Source organism: Chinchilla lanigera, unplaced genomic scaffold (genome assembly GCF_000276665.1).
Source record: "Chinchilla lanigera isolate Chin_1 unplaced genomic scaffold, ChiLan1.0 scaffold00040, whole genome shotgun sequence".
Taxonomy (NCBI): Eukaryota; Metazoa; Chordata; class Mammalia; order Rodentia; family Chinchillidae; genus Chinchilla; species Chinchilla lanigera.
Window position 1 is genome coordinate 10,411 of NW_004955441.1, and position 22,958 is coordinate 33,368.

The 22,958-nt window shown below is 40.6% G+C and overlaps 1 protein-coding gene across 1 annotated transcript in view; it reads right to left on the reverse strand.

Moving 5' to 3' along the window:
- Nucleotides 1-1,738: 1,738 nt before the first annotated feature.
- Srd5a2 (steroid-5-alpha-reductase, alpha polypeptide 2 (3-oxo-5 alpha-steroid delta 4-dehydrogenase alpha 2)) overlaps nt 1,739-22,958 on the reverse strand; it is an 83,585-nt gene continuing 62,365 nt past the window's right edge. The window contains exons 2-5 of the mRNA XM_005390834.2: nt 15,901-16,064; nt 7,870-7,971; nt 5,231-5,381; nt 1,739-2,468 (exon numbers count right to left, since the gene is read on the reverse strand). Coding sequence (XP_005390891.1) covers nt 2,402-2,468; nt 5,231-5,381; nt 7,870-7,971; nt 15,901-16,064 — 484 coding nt within the window. The 3' untranslated portion in view covers nt 1,739-2,401. The remainder of the gene's footprint in view (nt 2,469-5,230; nt 5,382-7,869; nt 7,972-15,900; nt 16,065-22,958) is intronic.

Genomic DNA, 22,958 nt, shown 5'->3' on the forward strand with positions numbered 1-22,958 from the left:
TACATGCTAATAAGATAAAGCACTTATGAAAGTCGATTTTCAGTGTCGCGGAGAGAAATGGAAGTCTTTTGTTTCAGGGAAGCCCAAGCTATAACGGAGGATTTATCTCACTGAGTGCTGTGATTTGGATTCCGTGTGTCCATCCGCTAAAGGCCCTGCCTTAGCTCCTTGGTCCTCAGCACAGTGCTGCTGGGAGGTGGTAGGAATCAGAGGAGGCTGTCTAGGTCACTGGGAGGATGCCTGCGAAGGGGACTGTGAGACCTGCTCTCCCCTCCCTCTCCACTCCCTTCCTGCCCTTTTCTTCTGTTTCCCAGCCAGGAAGTGGGCAAGCACCCTATGTCCCCAGGGCTCTTATGTGACCTGCTGCCTCCCGCTGGCCCAAAGCAACAGGGCAGCCTGCCGTGAACAAAACCTCCAAAACTGTGAATCAAAATAAATCTTTTGTCTTTATAAATTGATTCACCTCAGGCATTTGCCATAGTGACAGAAAGCTGACAAATACACCGAGTACATTTCCCCCGGCCATCTCTGAACCCAGGGGTAGCAGTAACCTCAACACATTTTTTTTTAACCTTCACTGCACTTTCTTGGAATTCTGAGTTGTGACTGAGAAGCTCCGTAAGTTGTAGTTTATTTTCTGCTCACAGACCCCAGTTTCAGATTGGCAAAATGAAGAGAGAAGACAAAAAAGAAGGCAACACCAAAAAAATTGGTGAGAAAGAAGGAAAAACTATAGCTCAGTGCACTATAAAAATCTCCAGGAATCCGAGGATCTTTTAATTCAAACAAACTTACTTACAAATGACTTGACAGGCATTTTATGAACCACTTACTTACATAATTAAAAGCTGTATTTGTTAGTAATCTACCCTAACCAAGCCTCCAATCTTTCCAGTTACCTGTGCATGTCACAGAGTACGTTTCTGTGCTCAGCACCACATTTGATAAAACCATTGCTCGGTTCTCAAACAGGATTACTAAATAATATCAATGCCAGCAACACCCCTGGGCTGAGCAGACAAAAGCTCTCTGTGTGTTCTGATTCTGAGTGCTCAGCCCCTTCCACAGAAAGCCCAGCGTCCAGGCACCCACAGTAGGGTGGTCCTTTCTCAAGAGGTTCTAAAGTTTACTTGCTGCTGAGTTCCAGATTCTTGTGTGAAAACATGGATTTTTTGTACACTGAGATCCTGTAGCTTTTTAAAGGAAATTAGAAGGTCAAAGTTTTCACCAGAAACATCCTAACTTTTAGATTTTGGAAATTTTAAATACAATAAAAAAAAGAAAATCAAGCTATGTGTGAAACCAAAACAAAGCCGATTTTCAACCCAGATTTGTGTCTGTAGTTTCTTCCACTGGGACTTTTGAGGACTGAGGTTCAAGCTCCCCCTGGCACTTGTCTTCCTAAAGATGGAGCTGAGGAAATTCTAGAGGAAGAAAGCTGCTCAAGTTTTCTGATGTGCTTCATGTCACTGTAGACAGCTCATCAAGACAAACGGCATAGATCTTGTTCCCGTTATGTGGATATTCCCATCAGTTCCCTAGAACATGAGAGCTCACAGTGACCACTGCAAAACACTCCTTTACTCTCTCAGTAGCCATTCGGGGTCGTGTCTTTTTCTTTGTGGTCATTAATACCTAGTCTTTAAGAAACCCCGTACCCGTTTTCTGGGTTATGCTCTCTACCTATAATAGAGAATGCAAAATCTTCTCTCTGGAAGACCAAGGTGCTCATCAATGAAGACACTATGCAAATGTTACTTAGAGTCAACATGCCAGTTATATTTTCAGCCACATAAGCAGAAGGCTTCTTTATTAAACACCTGCTATTTTATATGAACAAACGAAGAGAAGGCATGGCTAGGTTTTCATTGAGGAGTGGCTATGCTCTGCATCTATTCACAATTTAAATCTCTGCTGTCCTGTATAAGTACAAAATGTATACCTTAGTAAGCTCCTGAGCACTACCTTAGCCCCAAACAGTCTCAACTACAGAGGTGTACCACACAGATTCAGAGTAGGAGAAAGCCGCATGGATTTGGATCATTCAGGGAGAAAAACACATGGAGGGAAGCTTTGTATTTATAGCAGGGATAGCTAAGGAGATTTTTCATCTGGAAAAACCTTTCTGAAGCTGCAGTAGGAAACTGGGTCTCCAGTCGCCAGTCTCCCTGGCAGGGTAGGAGGAAACTAAGCAGGCACCACTGAGAATTCCCAGGCCGGCAGGCAGAACAAGAGACCTACTCCTATGTATGGATCATATGGATATATGCATAATTACACGTATACAGGTATGTATACATTTACTATATGTATAGAGTGGAATTTCACAAATCACAGTTTTAGCAGCTTGACAGTTTTCACTGTCATTGTGGGAGGTTTGCTCCTGTTTGACTTGGTTTCTTTAGAAGATAAATGGAATAAGCGCTTTCCGAGACTTAGGGTAGTCCTCAAACATCTTGAGGTAGAACCTAGAAGACAAGAAAGGCATAGATAAAATATAAATGAGCAGTGGTCCTCAGCTGAGGTTTGCAGAGTCTGAAATACTTGTTACAAGTCAACCTACAGTTTCTCAGGGCCTGGCTACTCCAGGTGGACATTTGCCTATGCTCTTTCCCTGTGCACCAGGCTTTCTCTTTCACATGTTGATTCTTCTTGCCTTGGGAAATAAAAAGTCATAGCCAGAAGGTAGTGGTAACGGCTGCCCGTATTACAAATACACCCAGTGCAGAAGCAGAGACTCCCAAAGGCCAGGAGCAAAGTTAACCTGAGAGAATCCCTGGAAAATATCGCTTCACAAAGGCTGGGAACACCTCCGTATTTGGGTTCAATTTTTCCCCCCTCAAAAGATAGATGGAAGAACTAACTCCCAGTACCAGAGAAGGTGACCTTAGTTTGGAACTAGGATCACTGAAGCTATAATTAATTAAAATAAAGTCATACTGGAACAAGACGGACCCTTAATCCGGTATGACTGATATCCTTAAAGGAAGAATAACAGACACAGGAGAGAAGGCCATGTGATGCCAGAGGAAGAGAGCAGAGTAAGGCAGCTGTAAGCCGGGGAATCCCAAGGATGGCTGGCCCCTTCCCAAAGCTGGGAAGAGGCAAAGGAGGATCCTTCTAGCTGTCACAGTGAGCAGGGCCCTGCCTACAACTTCTTTTCTGGCTTCTAGTCTCCAGAACCATCAGAGAATAAATTCAGCCACTCAGACAGTGGTCATTTCTTACGGCAGCCCTGGGAGAAAAATGGACCCTATAGAAAGCCTTCTCTGAGGTTGCCAGGTTGTGCTCTGCACTGGCTGAAGCCGGTTGTGCTCACGGTGTAATTAAGACAACACACCTTGCTAAAGAAGCTTAGTTTGAGCTGGAGGACAAACAGTAACACTACGTGCACAAGGTGGTTGATTTTCACTCTTTGATTCGAGAGGACAGTGTGCGTGGCCTGTGTGAGGAACACCTGACCTCGTTTCATAAGTGCCTTCACAAAGCGGATTTAGTCCTATAAAAGAGATGCCCTCTGGCCCTCCCTCTGGGCGGTCTGTCCTAACCAGATGGTCTCCCTTTGGATTTTGCTTTTGCACCAGCTGAAAATATTTGGTGGAATCAATGCCCCTTCTCAGACCGAACACCATGGTCTGTGCTCTTCAGGGCCCTCAGTGACACCCAGTCCTCTCCCATCCACTCTGCCTGTGATGGGGAGAGCAGTCCCGTGCTTCTCTTAGGGTTGGGAAATCCTCTGTCGCCCATTCCTGCCGCAAGTGGAGGGTGGCAGGGGAACGGTTGCTTCATTCATCTCTTAACTGTGCCATAAATTCCACTTAGAAGACTTGTCTTCTGTTTAACCTTTAAAACTATAGAATGAACCATGTGCCAGCCTGGCACACCAAGGCAAGAGCTTGAGGGGCTCCCCAGGGTCCCAGATCCGAGTCTGTCTCCCCTCAGACCCCACAGTGTCCTCAGTCTCCGGTAAGCACAGGCTTCCTCTTTCCTCAAAAGCCATTTTTGGACAGAGATCTGAAGTTCACATATAGGTTTAAATCCTGATAACAATTTAATATCTTACCTTTTTTCTTTTAGTGATACTTTCGGTTACCAATTTGGTCCCCATCCGGGATTAGTGGGTGGGGTCAAGGAAGCCGTAGACCTAACCTTCAGAGGGTTCTACACACCTGCAATCCCAGAACATACCAGCAGATGGGGCATTCCTAAAACAGTTGCCCACCCCAACTGCTTCCCAGAGCTTCCGAGGCGGCCGCAAAGACTTCGGCCGGGAGTTAGGGAGAGCGGCAGTAGGGGAACGAGAGAAGTATCAGAACAAGCCCTGCTGTTGCACAAATCCTAGGGTAAATAATCCTTCAATAGTTTACAGGGCTCTGAGGTTACCTGAACTGTGAGCACCAAACTGCGAATTAAATGACACCACACAAAAGAGCAACCGCAGGCACCTGGCTCACGCTTCTCCCCGGTGGTTCTCTATCCTGCTTGTACCTCAGAGTTAGCTGTGAGGTTCTGAGACGTGCTAGCCAAGGACTCGCCTCTGGAACACACTTCAAGAAATGGGATGGGAGGGATTTGAATTGAAGTATCGAAATGCAATTTGCTTCCTCCGCCTCTTAACTTGTTGTCTATTGCTTAGTGCCAAGAAGTAACCATTACCAGACGCAGAACCTGGGTCAATGAACTTTCTTGATGCAAGGCGCCCCTTGCTGGGAAGCCTTAAACGGGCTTCTCAATGGTCACCTCAGGCGCCTCTGTCGCCCTGGGCTTATTTTTTCTCTTAGAATTAGAAGTACTACTACTATCACCTAGCTAAATTCCAACTTCAGTAAAAGCCTTAAAAAGTCAGAATTTAAGGATCCAGAGTACTGTATCGTATTTCCCTTTTAAAAATAAGTATCTTAGGTCTCTCAATCTGACTCCATGCGCCAACATCCTGTTTGCAGAAGAAAGCTAATGGATGCTATCACCTCTATTGAAAAGTTACCAGGCACAGTTGGCGCAGGCCTATAATTCCAGAACTGAGGGAGGCTGAGGGACAAGGATAGCAAATTTAAGTCTCACCTGGGCAATTTAGTGAGACCCTGTCTCAAAATGCAAATAAAAGGTACAAAAGAGCTGGAGATGTAGCTTAGTGGTAGAGTGGCCCTAGATACAATCCCCAGGAAGGAAGGAAGGAAGGAAGGAAGGGAGGGAGGGAGGGAAGAGGGAGGGGAAGGGAAGTTTGCCTTACCTATGGTGGTGAACAGCTCGAATCCCAAGGAAACAAAACGAGAAAAATGCAAAAGCAAGTGCAGGAACAGACCAAGTGGCCAAGGCATAGCCAATCCATTCAATAATCTCACCAAGGAAATTTGCTCCCGAAACATATGTAAACATGCCACCTGTGTGCAGAAGAATCAAAGAGTCAACACTCAGAATGGAATCACTGCGGCATTAGACCCCTCTGTTCCAAAATACAGGCAACTAGACAAATGCGGGGCTGCAGATTTTTCACAGCAACAGCAGTTTAGTGGAATTTTCTCGGGGAAAAGAGAAAACAAAGCAAGAGCTGCTGGCTGCTCATAGAACATTCGGAACCCTGAGGAGGGGTCGCATCGGCTTGATGGACCATGAAGTTCGGACAGGACAAGGAATAGAAGCAGGACGTCTGCTTTGGGATCGACAGGCCTTTTCCTACTTCCCTACTCCTTCACAGACACATCCACTGCCAGTCAGCATGTTACACTCCTAGTCACACAGAGTGAAACAACACACTCCATTAAAACAGGAAACTCTGGCTTGATGTGGGAAGCACTTGGAGTCTCTTTTGGCATTTGCTCCGACCCCGCTTCCCACCCCTGCACCTCGGCTAAGCGCTAGACTGGACGAGTTTAAAGCAAGGACTGTTTGTCCCGCCAGAGGCCAGTGAGGTCTGCTTTTGTTGATTTCTGTAGAAAGTGTTTCACTTTCTACCCAAAGAAAAGCATTTCCTCTCTCTGGACTGTATCTAGAAATCGGCATATTTCTAGTTGTATTAAATCTATCTACACTCAAATTTTGTGAGTCATATGAAACAGAAATCCTGATCTAAACAATTTTTCTTCCTATACTTATAAAACAAATATTCTTATTTTTAAGTTACTTTCTATCATAACTCCAAAGTTGGAGACTAATCTTGGCAACATGGTTTTAAGAAGTTTTTCCACGCTTCTTTGTCTAGTTATTGAGTGAAGGCCTTATAAAATATCAAGGTCTCACCAGGTGTGGTGGTACACACCTGTAATCCCAGCACTTGGGAAGCTGAGGCAGGAGAATCTTTATGAGTTCCAGACCAGCCTGGGCTACAAAGTGAGCTCACAGCCAGCCTGAACTGTGTAGCAAGACCCTGTCTCAAAAAAAAAAAAAAAAGAAATAAAAACATGGTCCTTTAAAATTATTTTGCTTTAGGGTGACATTATATCTGTGGTTCCATACCTGCAATTCCCTAGACCTGGAGAGAAACCACTGATCTATTGCAAATTATCTAGAAATACACTAAAAAGTATTTATCCACCTCCTATACTATTTTTAAGGTGGATACCGTCAGGGTATTAACAATCATCAAATTACTTACATGTGTCACTGGATTCATAGTAGCTTTTTCATTATTTTCTCAATCAGTGGATATCAATCTTTACTAACATCATGTCATAATTTAAGAATTGTGGTTTTGCTGCAAATAAAGTGTTTTATTTACATCAAGAAGGGTAGGAGCCACTAAGCCACTTAATTGTATTAAAGGATTCCTTGAACTGATTCCTTGCCGCAGGCTTATCTGCCAAACTCACACCTAAGTTTCTTGGGAACAATTAGGATTTAAAGCATTTTCTATCTTTAGCTCCAAAAAATGTTTAGTGGTGTGCTGTACAATGACACTTATAGTCGACAGCAGATTGTGTCAGTGATGGTGGTCCCATTGTACTGTGATGGATCTCAAAAATTCCTGTCACCTAGGATATCACAGCAGAATACATTACGTGTGTATTTGTGGTGATGCTGTTGTAAATGAACCTGTAGTGCCGGTCATATAAAAGTACAGCACATACATTATGTATATGATAGAATACTTAACAATGATAATAAATGACTATGATAGTTTGTATGTTTACTATGCTATACTATGAGTTGATATTTTAGCCCGTATGCTTACTTATTTTTAGAAAGCATCTATAAAACAGTCTCAGGTTTAATATTCCAGAAAAAAAAAAAAAACTATAGTTATCATAGGAAATGACAGTTCCTAGGTGTTGTTGTCCTGAAGACCTTCTAGAGGGATGGAGTACGGAGGTGGAAGACACCAATGATGCTGACTCTGTGTATACACACACACACACATATGTTAGGTCCTAGGCTAAGGTGTGCATTTGTACCTAAGTTTTTCACCAAAAGGTAAAAACAATTTCTAAAAAAAAATGTAAATAAGCTATAGCTGTACCGCACAGTTTAGGTGTGTAGTGGGCTATACCAACTAAGTTCTTACAGTATGCCCTGTGATGTTCACACAAGGAAGTCTGGCTTTGTTTGCTGAGGCAGAAAGGATCACATCTCATATACATGACAATCTTATCTTCTTCAGCTATGTCTACCCTACCCAAGTCTGGCACTCTCTCCCACTTTCAGGGTACTGTAAGTTTCTTCCTAGGGGCTCTTGTAGCTCTTGAACTTCTGGGTTCAGATCAGAAATGCAGATATGCTTTGGAGAGGGCAGGGTGTGGAGGGGAAGTCAGGACCAAGCCAGCATGTGTTACATATTTGTGCTTTTGATGCTCCTCTGCATTTGTCACTCACAGCTTAATGCCTCGGACAGGCTCCACGGAAGAATGGGAATAGGGCAGGGTGGGGGAGCATTACCTTGTGGAATCCTGTAGGTGACTTCTCCAGGCTTTCTGAGCTGGCGCAAGGTATAGTCACTATGAATATTGATTCCCATTCCCAAAATAAATAGGAAGACACCTTGGCAAAGAAGAGAGGGGAGAAATTTTAAAAAGGAAAACAAAATTGTGTTCCAATTTTAGTTGTTTTTATGCAAGTTAAACGTTGCTTTGTGTTTTGTTTTGTTTTGTTTTGTTTTCTAATAATGCAAGAAGGGACATTTAATTTCTAAATCTAGGAGTCCTAAATCTAGGAGTCCTAAGTCCAAGTTCAGGTGGACAAGGTATACTTTTTGCAAGAATGAAATGCTCATGTGCATACTCAGTGACACATGACAGAGACAGGAGGGAGAAGAGAGGAGAGCAGGAGGCAGAAGCATCATTCAATGTTTTCAAAATTAAGCAAACAGGGGGCTGGGGATTTAGCTCAGCGGCAAAGCGCCTGCCTGGCAAGCACAAGGTCATGAGTTCGGTTCCCGGTACCGGAGAAAAACCAAAAAAAAAAAAAAAAAAAAACAAAATTAAGCAAACAGATGACTGAGTAATAAGTCATTGGCAAATGATCAAATAATCAAACTTCTCAGCCAAGTCAACAGTGAATTTCAACCTATTCTCTTCTACCATACCCATTACCAGCACTGAAGTGTTGAAACGTGACCATGTGATCTGATTGTGCCAATAAAATGTAAGGGAGAGTCTTCAGGGTCTCCCTCAAAAATCTGCTTTCCTGGTAAAGACCAGTGTGACCTCTACTTCCTCTTTTATCCTGCCTTGATAGCCAGTGTAATACCTGGAGCTGCAGCCCGGGTCCTGTAACCATAAAGTGACTCATGTGAAGATCATAGTAAATATTCTAAGAGTGGAGCATTAAGAGAGAAAGGCCAGGGTTCTTAATGGCATTAGTAAGCAACCAAATGGATGCAGAAGCTGTCTTCCTCTGGACAGTTGTTATGTAAGACATATAGATTTTGAGTTAGGTTGTTACTAATTGGTTTTCTGTGACTCATGGCTGAGAGCATTTCTGACTTATTTTTCCCACTCTCATGAAAGTGAAGTGTACTAGACTGATGGGCTTGGTAACTAGCAAACTTATTTCTACCTCTGCAGTCCATACACACATACACACACACACACACACACACACACATATAAAATAAAGCATACATACTATATGTACTATTCATGACTTTTTTCATCTTTAGACCATATATCCTGAAGGTATCCTGATATGTACCAGCCACTGGTACAGAAAGGGTCCTAGTCTCAGACAAGAAGTTCTAGGTTCAGGCATGTTGGGTCCTGCACCTCAATGGGCATGCTCACCACCCAGAAACACTCACACAGAGGCACAGCCTTGCTTCTCCATAAAATGTATTTGTGCTGATCAGATAAAAAGCAAGAAAAGTTTAATTAAAACAATCAGACCTACTCTCACTTTATTTGATATATGATTTCCCACTTTGTCTACTCAAATGATCATTGCTTTGGAAAAAATAGGTCCTGGGGTGGGGGACAGTGGAGAGGAAGGTGACAGCATGGACAGCAATAGAGAAAGACAAGGACTCAGGACCAGCTGTCTGTGTGTCCTTGAACAAAGTCACTGCACCTCAGTCAGCCTCAGTTTTCTCATCTGTAAAATGTAGCTTCTAACAGCTGCTATCTTGCAAGGATGGAATGGGGTCATCTATGTGTTCATTCATTCATTCATTCATTCATTCATTTATATAACTACATTTATTAAGGACTTGCACTGTATAAATACTATCCTAAGCACTGAGGTTACAAGAATGAAAGAAATAGTCAAAGTGTCTGTTGTTATGAATCTACATTTTAGTGGAGGAATGCAGAAATGAATTAAAGAATTCAAAAATCAAAGTAAAATTCTACATTGCAGAAAAGCAAAGCAGGGTAATGAGATAGAGACTAAAGAAGGATAGACATGGTCTCTATTTAAGAGATGGCAGCTAAGGAAAGTATTTTGGAAGATTTGGCATTTGTCCTTTGATCTGAATATGAAAATACAAAAATCTGAGGGAGAGTAATCTGTTCTCCAGCACAGAGGGACTACCACACACGAAGGCCCAGTGCCTCTGAAACAAGGATGGAGTAGGGCCAGAATGAGAGGGAGCAGGATGATAAGTAGGAAGTTACATGAAACACCAGCCCAGATTGCAAAGGCAAGCAGAAGCACTGAAACAACACTCAGGACTTGGGGGCAGATTTATTTATGTCCACAGGCACTGATCGGGATCATTCCCAGACTATCACACCCTGATTTCTGGTGGCCTAGGGCTTGCTTGTATGAGATAAGCAAGCAGGAAGTACGAGGCAGAATGGCTTGTCAATTGGGGACTGGTTTCTGCAATGTGCATCATAGTGATCAGCTATGCATCACAGTGACCAGCCATTTCCAAGAGACAGGAGCAACAAGAACTGGAACAGGAACTATCACCTAGGCAACTAGGAAACTGAAGTATATTGGCTGTGGGGGGTGCTATTTCCTGATACATTTCCTCCTTTTCTTAGTTTTCCCTGGCAAATCTTCACTGAGCATATTACATGTGATCTTCTGGCACAAGGCACAACTGGAATTTAGGTATCTCTGTTCTGTAACATTACTCTGGCAAGGTAGTGAGGGAGTTAATCTGATCTAGGATAGTGCCCAATATGACTTGGATGCTCATCAAATCTTGGTCAAGTGTTTGACTGATTGCTCTATTTTCTTGGGGCAACTGTCCCTAGAGTTAAAAGCAAAAAACACAGCTAGGAGCGGATGAGGAAGCAAGGACTGGGTAGAATCCAGGTCCGTTAATAAAAACCACAGCTATCAGAGGGGCAAGGAAGCAAGGACTGGGGTAAGCAGCCTGAAAAGACCCAAAAGCCAAGGAGAATAGGTATGGAGCAATGCTGTGAACAGTGTCCTCTGATTTCAGTCATGCATGGACTGGGCAGAGTCCAGAGTGACCAGAGTACAGCTTTGAGTGCACTGTCTCTTGGAAGTGAGCCTCAGAGGCATTATTCAGGTAAAATTTCCAGCAAATCTAAGGCTGGATTTCTGAAACTTGTAGAGATAGTTAATACGTACCTGGGTTATATGTGTGTGCAGAAATGTCTACAGAGATAGCTGACCTTTACAAGTTGGTTTTTAACTATTCTAGAGCTTTGTGACCTGTATGCTGTATGTGTAGTTTTCATTCAATCTAGCTTTTGAGTTACCTCTGCTACAAATGTAGGCCCATTGTCACTGCCAATGATCAAGGTTAAGCCATATCTAGAGATGATTTTTTACAGAAGGACTCTACAAATGTTTACTGTCTTTTCAGTATGTGTAGGAAATGGGAGGTCAGAGCCAGTGACACAGACGCTGAAGGCTGAGCCAGGAGCAGGGTTACAGGTGCCAGCACAGTAGCTTGAGCTTGCAGAACATACAGTGAGGGCAAGTCTGACGGCTGGGGTTGATGCTTCAGTCAGCTGGATTCCCAAGGGGGGGTTAGGCCTCTGGAGCAGATTATTTGGCATTGTTTGTGGCAAGTTTCCAAACAGCAGCAGGAAGCCGTTTACTGTGCAGATCATCCCTGCAGGAGACTTTTGCCAAAATAGTTTTGTCCAAGGTGACCACAGCATATTTAGCCTGTCAGATGTTATTCATAACAGAGCTTTTTCCATCCATAAACAGGGCATACTCAGCATCTGTTAGGGGGTCCACTTTTTAAGAAATGGACCAGTTCATCCCAGTACAGCCTGTGGCACCTGGACAGTTAGGTCCCAGCCTAAGCTGAGCTTGTCAGCTCTCTTGATCAGAAGAACAGTGGCTACTAGAGCATGGAGGCAAAGGGGGAGACAACCCATAATGACTGAATCCAAGTATTTGCACAGATAGGCCACTGGGCACTCCCAGGGGCTGACAGTCTGAGTAATCATCATTGTTTTTGTGAATTCAAGGATCCAGATTTCATAGCAGCAAGCAGCTCCAAGAAATCTGTGGCTTTTGAAAGAGGGAACAAGCTTTTGAACCTCTGGGAGGTTGAGTCTATGTCAGTTGTGAAGAGAGGCTGGCTGACAGGAGCCAATTGAAGGCAGAAAAAGGCATTTTTTAGGTCTAGGCAGGTGTACTAGCAGGCTGTAGGTGGCAGAAAACTGAGGCAACATATACAGAGTACAATTGCAGTGGCATTGGCAGCTCAGAGATCTTGAACAGGCTTTACAGGCAGGAGAGGTTTTAACAGTTTGACAGTCTATACTGTTTAATCAGCGGGACCATGACAGAGCTGAAAGGGACAGAGAAACCTTGGAGAAAAGGTGCTGGTGGTTTGGCCAAGTCTGATGTTACAGCCACCCCATAAATAGTGGTAGAGTTTTTAAACCCTTGTGACAATTGAGTCCAAGTGAAATAGCCTTTTATCTCAGGAGCTTTCTAGTGGAAAGGGCTTGTGGGAGAACTTGCAAGCAGAGGAAGGCATCTTTTAAATCTAGAACAGTCCAAAAAGGGTGTATGAGTTGGGAAACACAGAGTGCAAGGTGATGGCTGCATTGTTGATGGCACAGAGATCTTGCCCGAGATGATTAATTGTCAACGAGGCTGATGTGTGGCTGGATGCCTGTTTGTGTTTCCTGTGACATCTGACAGCAACAGGGGTCACGGTAGGTGGTATGGTTGATGGCCAGACCCAGAGGCAAGTCTTTCGCTGACACCTCTGGGAAGAGAGTTTTTAGAACTTCAGGATTTTGGTTATCTGCCTCAGGCTCATGCAGGCATCATCTTTCTGTCAGGGAACAGTCAAAGTTGAAAGTGCAGGGTTAAATGAAAGGGAGGCTGACTGACTTGGTGCAAAGGAGATGGTCATTTCTAACTTGAAGAGGAAATCTCTTCCCTGAAGCAACACGGGGACTGGCTTATACAGAAATTCATGTTTTATGACATGTCCCTCAGGCTGCAAGTTTGTGCCTGGCAGAAGGAGCAAGAGGTAAGAATCCCAGTTGCCCTGGTGATGGTAACTTTTTGACAGCAGGAACTTTTGAAGGCAGAGAGTTCTGTTCCATTATCTACCAGCAAAGTCACAGGTTTGTCTCTGACTTTTGCAATGACAGAGGGCTCTCAGAGGCCCAATTTCATAAAGCTCAGTCTGTCCTATCTATTCATGCCCAACAGGATGCAACTCATTTGTCAAGGCTGACAGTCCAATTTTTCCTCACTTAAAATGTGGAACTCAGAAGGAGTGGCTGACAGTCATCTTGGGTGGGAATTAAATGTGCTATCTGACCAGGATAGGCAGAGCTATGAAGCAGAAGGTTCAGGGGAGGGCACCTGTAGCCAAAGGCAGGCAGTGGATAGCTGGGACCAGTCAATTGGCTGGAAGTAGATGAGTCAAGAGGTACCAAGGTGGAATTCTCAAGGAGAACGGGCCTCTTTCCTTTTGGCAGTTTGGTTTCATTTTTAACTCTGTAAAAGCCCCTTTTCCTGCAGTCAGAGATGTGAGTTTTAACTAATTAGTTCCCATTCTATCTCCCTGTGGTGTATGTTGTGTACCCTTGAATGATGGCACAACAGACAGAAGGCGGGTGCTCCACAAAGAGAAACCATTAGATGCTCACCTGGCTGCATCATTCTCAGAGACTTAGGCACAACTTAGCTAAGGGGGGTGCAAGGCCTCCATTTATGCCATATGTCGATCACCATGGAATAGCAGATGAGAGCCCAATCAGCCACCATAATCTGTGTTTCCCATTCTTGATGCATGGACAGAGCAGCCTATTGATTATGTTGTCTATTCCACTCACACATTCATTCATTCAGCAGGCACTCAGACGTGAAGCATTCCAATTCCCCTTCCCTTGTTGGTGGCCTTCAATAACAAGAGTTGATCAAAGTCTTCTTCTGCTCAAACTGAGCAGGACTGACAGACTAACTACGGTGCCCCCAGGGGTCTTACCAGAATCAGGCAGGAAGGCAGACAGACAGACAGAAAGACAGACAGATAGGCTGCATCCTCCTCCATTTAGGGTCTGATGTGAGCTGCTTGAGTGGGGAGATAGGAATCCTCCTCAAGAACTCCAAGGGGATCCAAGAAATCTCAAAATCTCAAAGGTGCACCTTTCCATCCGGACCTGGAGAGGCCCCTGCTCCATCAGTGAGGGCCATGACCAGTGACCAAAGAGGTCAGCACAGTCAGTATTCCTGGCAGATGATACAGAAGATGCAACGGCAAGCAGAAACACCAAAACGACACCAAGCATTTGGAGGCAGATTTATTTATGTTGACAGACAACAATCAGGATCATTTCCAGAATATCAGGCCCTGATCTCCGGCAGTCTAGGGTTTATATGAGATAAGCAAGCAGGAAGTACAGAGGCAGAATGGCTTGTCAACTGGGGACTGGTTTATGCAATGTGCACCATAGTGACCAGCTGTGCAGCACAGTGACCAGGCATTTCTAAGACACAGAAGCAATCAGAACTGGAACAGAAACTATCATCTGGGCAATTAAGAAACTGAAGTATATTGGCTGGGGGGTCATTTTCTGTTATAAAAACAGTATTTTTGGCAGGGATTTGGGGTGTCGTTGACTTATTGAATAGATCAGACTGCTGTCTCTCATAATTTCCTTTGCTGAATATGACTGGTTTATGCCCATATGTTCACGTGATCCTATTTGCTGCATTTCCTGTGAAACTGCATAACATTATCATTTTAAGCAAGGTACATTTCTGTGCTATCAATTCTGAGTACCTTCTCTTCAATGCAAGTTTATTTTTTAAATTAAGTGTCATCATTCAAAGAACAAAACTATAAAATGAAAGAAAAGCTCTACCTTTTCTTTACCTGCCCCATTCTACTTACCCTGAATTCTTTACTCCAACATGTATAATGCATAGGGAAACTTTTATAATTCTAATGTTTCCTTTTATGCACACATACACACATACACACATACTTTTCCTTTTACCCCATTCCCACACTTTTAAAAAAGCATACTATACAGACTGTTCTAAACTGTTCACATCTGTCTGTCTCTCTCTTTTTCTTAGCTACGTACCCTGGAGACATCTCCACCTGAGCTAGAGGTCTTTCTAGTTTTGTTTGTTGTTGCTGTTGTTTGTTTTATTTGTGTGTTTGTTTTTTGTGGACATAGAATACTGTATCATGCACAGGTACCAGTACTCATGCAATGAGCCCTCTGGTCATTTGTGTCTGAATAGTCACTGACTCCTGCATGGAGAATGAGTTGTTATAGAACAGGATGGGGTAGGAAATTCAGTTTGGAAGTTATTATGGAACTGCAAGCAGGAGGTCATGGTGGCTTTGACTAGGATTACATTAAGGCAGTCATATAAAAGAGAGTCCATTTGGCACATGGTCTGGAGTTAAGAGCCAGTGGCATTAAACTGATGGATAGGATAGGATATGTGATACTAATAGGGATTAAGGATAATCTCTGTTGTCCCATTTTTTAAAAATCAGAGCCAAAATACTGTACAAGAACTGAATCCTTTTGGACTTTAACTCCTCTTACAAAAAAAAAATTGGAATGAAAAAGAATTCAGTGATCTTTGTCTTCAATTCTTCTATTTATTTATTTTTGGGGGGAGATTACCAGAAATCAAACTCATGATCTCAGGCTTGCCAGGCAAGTGTTTATACCACTGAGCTACATCCTTGCCCCTTCAATTCTTTTAGATAACATGGCCAGGAGCAGCCTCTGAGAAGATGGAAACTGAGGAAGGAAAGCTCAACAATTTTCAGCACGGCAGGAATGCCACTGGGGCTAGAAAAGAAAATGCAGTAAAGGGAGATAGAAAATGGTTTGGGAAATTGGAAAGACCAAGAACATCTGAACAATCTCTGTGGCTACCATACAGAAAAAAGACCGAGTTAGAGGACTGAAAGGATAATGGGATCACTAGGAGGTCAGGATGGGGAAAGGTGGTAAAGTGGAAAAAGGCAACGATAACTTACACTGAAGGAGCAGACATGAGCTAGCGTGTGAGTGAGATATGGTCAGGTTCACTTACCCAAGCTAAACCGAACATCTGTGTACCACTCTTCAGGGTATTCTGCACAGAAAATCAGATAGTAGCTTTGAAGGAGTCCATTTCCAATGCAGAAGACTATTCCTTGGAAAAGGAACAAGGCTGGATAAGGCCTCCCTCTAGTGAGAAGTGAGTAAATAAAAGTCCTGGAATATAAGGAGATGGGGAGAGAGAGGTTAGTTTCCATTGCCAAAAAAAGAACAACTACTTTGAAGATAACAGTACGCAATATAACAACCATTGTTGATTTCCTATCATCTTGTTTTGAAATTCTGTATTGCTTCTAATGTTTTTTAAATTTTTATTCTCTTTAAAATAAAATACTTAAAAAAGAAAAAAACAAAATAAACACCAATAAGATGGAAATGTTCCAAACAGAAAACCATATTAAGATATTGTTAGTTTTTCCTGAAATTTGTGCAATTAAAAGACATTACTATCTGGTTCTAGAGCAATTATTTATGCTATTATTTATTGTTTTATAAAAATCCATAATAACTACTATTTGGTATCTTATTATATTCTCACAATAGCCATCCAGTAAATTAAATGTGCTTTTCATAAATCTATAAATGAAATCTAGTTTATACTGAAAGAACAACAAAGCAGAATGGCTCTTTGAGAGCAGCCTCTTAACCATATGCCTTTCTATTATGTTTCTCTAAAATGATTGTTTACTGATATTATAGCACCTCCTAGAAATGGGACTCCAGGATACCTTGAGAAGAGATACTCTTTTAAATGTCAGAGATTATGAATCTGGAGGAATCTAGAAAGAAGGCCTTAAAAATATAAATACTCTCAGAACATAATTTCCCCAAAATATATTGCTAAATACTAGATCACAAACTACAACCCTTTGTAATTCTTCTTAAGGTACAACATCATAGTCATACAAGAAAGTTGAAAAATCTATGTGAATAGCTTAATGAAACTATCAAATAAATACCCAAATAGCTAGCAGCTAAGAAGTGAGACATGCCAGGCATGGTGATGCACACCTGTAACCCCAGCACTCAGGAGGCTGGAGCGAGAGGATTACAGCAAGTTTGAGGCCAGCCTGAGCTACCTGGTGAGTTCAAGGTCACCCTGGACTACATAGCAAAACCCTGTCTCAAAAAAAGAAGTGGAATATACCATCATCCTGAGACACCTGTGTGCCCTTCCTGTCCACAGAGCCATCACCACCCCAGAGATTAGAACTATATGTATTTTTGTAATAACTATTTCTTTTAATAATTTTACAATTATACCACAATTGTATGCATCCTTAAAAATACAGTTTATTGTAGCTCCCAAGTAAACAGTGGTGGTTTGATCCTGGGACAGAGGCAAAAGCTAAAACTAAAAAGTGAACAGTAACTAAAGAAATCTACACACAAGCAACAAAGCTTGCCACTATAATCAGTTCACAAGCTTCAACACAAAAACACAAACAAAAAATAGAACCAGAAGAAGTCAAGCCAATAAAATTGCCCCCTGAACTCCCAGCTTCCCCAAAGCTGATCCATGTAGCATCCAATGTGAGGAAACCAAAAGCCACACAGCCAAATTTTTCCAAAGTGTTAACAGAGGAGATAATAAAATAGATAAATAAGGTGTTTCTCAAGCCTACAGACAGCATAAGTAAACAGATAATGGGAGAAACAAATAAAAGGATCAGAGTCTACAGAACACAGTGATAAAAACCTGGCCAAGCTAAACAAAATAATACAAAATATGAATGACCAGCATAAAAAAGAATTAGAGCCCATAAAAAGATTCCAAATAGAAAATCCAAATAAAAAATTCAATTGAAAGTATGGACATCAGAAGTAACCAATGTGAAGATATCTCAGAACTCAGACAGGGAGATTGTTGGTGACCATTTAGTGAGAGATGCCTTTAAAACAAGAGAACATTAAAATGGATCCAACCACTTCTAGATGACACAAAGAAGACTAATCTAAGATGAATTGGAATTAGTAAAAAATCAGAAGATAGTACAAGTGGCATAACAACCTGTTTACTAAAATAATAGCAGAAAACTTTCTAAATGAGGGAAAGCAATTAAACATACAATAAGTGAGGCATATAGAACTCCAAATAGCCACAATCAGAAAATAACCTCACCACAATACATCATAGTCAAAATCCCCAAAGTCCAACACAAGAACAGAAATTTGAAGGCAGTTAGAGAAAAGCAAAATATCACTTACAAAGGTAAAGACATTAGGATTACAAGAGACTTCTCAACAGAAACAAAGCTCAGTAGAGTTTGGAGTGAAGTGTTTCAAGCCCTAAAAGAAAACAGTTTCCAATCTGAGCTGACATATTCTGCAAAACTATTGTTCAAATTTTATGGACATATAAGAAATTTTCATGATAATGAGCACCTAAAGAAATTCATAACCACCAAACCAGAACTCCAAAAACCTCTCAAGGATATACTAAAAAGAGAAAATGAACCTAATGATGACAAAAGACCTAATAGAATGAATATATTGGATAAGGTGAGAAGTTAAAAGAAAGGAGAGATAAGAAATAAGCAATGGGAAAATAAGGCAATGACAGGAATGTCAAACTTACCAGTAACAACTCAGTGTGAATGATCTTAATTTCCCAATCAAAACACACAGATTGCCAGAATGGACTGAGAAACAAATTCCAAGAGTATGCTGAGCACATAAAACACATTTAACCCAAACTCTTAGATTCAAAATCAAAGGATGGAAAACAATATTCTATGCAAATAAGAACCTGAAAAAAGCAGGTGTAGCTATCATATATTCAGACAAAGTGGACTTCAAACCAAAAATGATCAAAAGAGGGAAAAGAGATCACAAGATATTGGTTAAGGGGACAATCCAACAGGAAGAAATAGCAATTTTAACATAGATGCACTGAACAACAGCATACCCAACTTCATAAAACAAGTATAACTAAACATACAAGATCAGATAAACATCAACACAATTAGAGTAGAGGACCTCAATAACCCTACCATCAAAAATAGATCAACTAGTCAAAAACCAACAAATAAATATCACAGTTAAACCACACTCTTGAACAAGTGGATTTAATAGATATCTACAGAATATTCCACTCAACAACAGAATACATATTCTTCTCAGTGACACATGAAATTTTCTCCAAAGTAGATCATATCCTAGCTAAAAAGCAAGATTAAGTAAATGCAAAAGAGTTAAAATTATACTATGCTTATGACCAGATCACAGTGGAATGAAACTAGAAATCAATAGCAAAAGAAAACACAGTAAATATGAAAACTTATGAAAAATAAGCAACACACTCTTAAATAATCAAAGAGTCACAGAAGAAATCAAGAAATAAATAAGAAAAATTCTAGAACTAAACTATAATGCCAGTACAACATACCAGAACTTACAGTACATAATGAAAATAGTTTTAAGAGGCAAGTTCATAGCTGAGAAAGGTCACAAAATTATCACAAAAACAGAGTAAACCCAAATAAATAATCTAATGATATACCTCAAGGTTCTAGAAAACAAAAACAATCCAAATCCAAAGCTAGTACAATGAAGGAAATTATAAAGATCAGAACAGAAATCAAGGAAGTTGAGGGAAAAAAAATACAAAGAATCAATCATTTGACGAGTTGATTCTTCAAAAGAATAAGCAAAATAAACAAATCCTTAGCCAATCTAGCCAAAAAAGAAGATCAAAGACCCAAATCAATGCAATTAGAATTGAAAAAGGTAAGATAACAACAGACATTACCAGAATCAACTAACTATATTTTGCAAACCTGTACACCAATAAATTGGAGAATTCAAAAGAAATTGATAGATTCCTAGGCACACATGAATTACCAAAACTAAATCAAGAAGACATAAAAACCTGAATAATCTAATAACAGGCAATGAAATTGAAGCAGTAATAAAAGGATAACAACTAAGAAAAGCCAGGTCTGGATGGATTTAATGCTGAATTCTACAAAAACTTCAGGCAAGATATAATACCTATACTCCTCACATTTAATGAAATTGAAAGGAAAAAAGTACTTCTAAATTTATTCCTGGAAGCTAACTGTCTAGGTTACTTTTTTCTCATTGTTGGGACAAAATACCTGACTCCCAAAATTAAGGAAGGAAAGGTTTATTTCACTTACAGTTTGTGGAGGTTACAGTCCGTACTTGGCAGATTATAAGGCAGAGTGGCACATGGCAGAGAGCTACAGCTCAGGGCAGCAGAAAACAGCAAAGCAACAACCACACACCAGGGTGGAATGGGGAGGAATGGCCTCAAGCACCCTTTTTCTCTCCCTTACATATGCAAACTATCCACCCCAGGGTAGGTGTAGCTCTCACACCCCCAATCAATCAACTCTAAAAGCCTGCACCATGACCGCATGAGGCTTTTGGGGGACACACAGACAAACCATAACACTAACACTACTCTGACTTCAAAACCACACAGGGATCCAACCAAAAAAGAGAACTACTGGTCAATCTCTTTAATGAATATAGATGCAAAGATCCTCAATGCAATACTGGCAAATAAAATGCAACAAATCATCAAAAACATCATACCTGATGAGCAAGTAGGCTTAATCTCAGGGATGCAAAGATGGTTCCACGTATGCAAATCAATAAATATAATATATCACATAAACAGAAGCAAAGACAAAAATCACATGATCATCTCTGGGAGCAGAAAATGCCTTTGACAGAATTCAACTCTTTTCATTAAAAAAAAAAAAAAAAAACTCTGTACAAAATAAGTATACTTTTCAATCTGATAAAGCCATTTATGACAAAGTTACATCCAACATTATATTAAATGGGGCAAACTGAGAGCTTTCACTCTAAGATCAGGAAAAAGACAAGGATGTCCACTATCACCACATGTGTTCAACATAGTACTCATAATATTAACAAGATCAAGTATGAAGGAAGGGAGGGAGGGAGGGGAGAAAGAGGAAAGAAAGAAAGAAAGAAAGAAAGAAAGAAAGAAAGAAAGAAAGAAAGAAAGAAAGAAAGAAAGAAAGAAAGAAAGAAAGAGGAAAGAAAATATGTATAGGAAATGCAAAAGTCAAATTATCATTATTTGCAGATGACATGATGCCTACATAGAAGACCCCCAAAATCCACCAAAACTCTTAGAATTAATAACCAAATTCAGCAATGTAGCAGGACACAAAAATCAACACACAAACAATAGCATTCCTATGCACCAATAATGAGTCCACTGAAGAAGAAATTAGTAAATAAAATACAGTTCACTATAGTACCAAGAACAATTAGATATTTAGGAATTAAGCTAAGGAATTTGAAAAATCCTACAACAAAAACTACAGTGCTCTGAAAAAGGAGATCAAAGAGAACATTGGAAAATGGAAAGATTTCTCCTATTCCTGGAGAGCCAGAACCAATACAGTCAAAATGTCCATTCTTCCAAAACTGATGTGCAGATTTAATACAATCCCAATCAAAATACTGACAGCATTCTTCATGAAGGTGGAGAAAGCAATCCAAACATTTTTATGAAACAAGAAGAGACCTGATATAGCAATAGCAATCCTGGATAGCAAGAACAAAGTGTGAGGCATCACAGTCCCAGACTCAAAGTTATATTACAAAACATTGATAAAAACAGCACAGTACAAAAACATGCATGAGGATCAGTGGAGCAGAATAGAGGATGCAGAAACAACCCAAGCACATTGCATTATTTGATCTTTGACAAAGGGGCCAAAAACATACACTACAGCAAAGATGCCTTCTTTAATAAATGGTGCTAGGAAAACGATTATCCGCATGCAGAAGATTGGACCTAGACCCATATCTTTCTAAAATCAAAACTAAAATCTAAATCAATCAAAGAACTAAATGTTAAAAGGAAAACACTTAACACTTAAGGAAGATAAAATAGGTTAAACTCTTGGATTTATAGGCATAAGGAAGGATTTTCTGTACAGAACCCCAGTTGCATAGGAAATAGTGCCTAGATTCAGTGAATGGAATCACATCAAATTAAAAAGCTTCTGCACAGCAAAAGAAACAACCAGAATGAAAAGACATCTTACAGAAAGGGAAAAAAATGCCAGTCACTCCTCACCCAGAGGACTAATATCTAGAACATATAAAAAGACTCCAAATAATTACTCCTCAAAATTAAGACCCAATCCAAAAATGTGCAAATGAAATAAATACACTTCACAGATGTAAAATTGGCCAGTAACATGAAGAAAAGTTCAACATTGCTGGCCCATACAGAAATGCAAAGTAAAACAATATAGAGACTTTGTTACCAAGAAAGAATGGCCATCATCAAGAAATCAAACAATAACAAATGGTGATTGTTATTATTTGAGGGAGAAACAGTCTATGGGGAAAGGAATCTTTCTACATATTTGATGGGTATGTAAACTAGTACCAGCCCTATGAAAATCAATATGGAGGTTCCACAAAAATCTGAAACTAGAAATTCCATTCAATCCAGCTGTTTTTCTTCTAGGTATCTTCCTGAAAGAGTTAAAAACATCATAGTATAGTGAAATATGCATACCCTTGCTTATAGCAGCATAATTCGTAATAGTTAAATCTTGCAAGCTGCCTATACATCCATCAACAGATGAACGGATTAATGTTTTCCTCCTTTTATTTTTAAAATTAAAAAAAAATCAGATGAACAGATAAAGAAAATGTGACACATGTAATGCTCTGCCATAAAGAAAGATACATTTGAATCATTTGTAGGAAAATGGAAGCACCTTGACATCATGTTAAATAATATAAATCACACACATAAGCTTAAATATTAAACGGTTTCTCTTACATGAGAAACCCATCATATAAAGAGCAAAAATGAGATAAATAATAGGAAACTGGGAGATAGATCTTTTGCAAGTGGAAAGGGGACCAAGACAAAGCAAGGAAAGGAAGGTGAGGCAGAGGGAAAAGGGATGGAAAAATAAATTAAGATGTGTTGTACGTGAGCCAACATCCCACAAGGAATGTGAACATATGTACTGTAAACATTTACTAATAAAAGTAATGATAAAGATTATATATTTT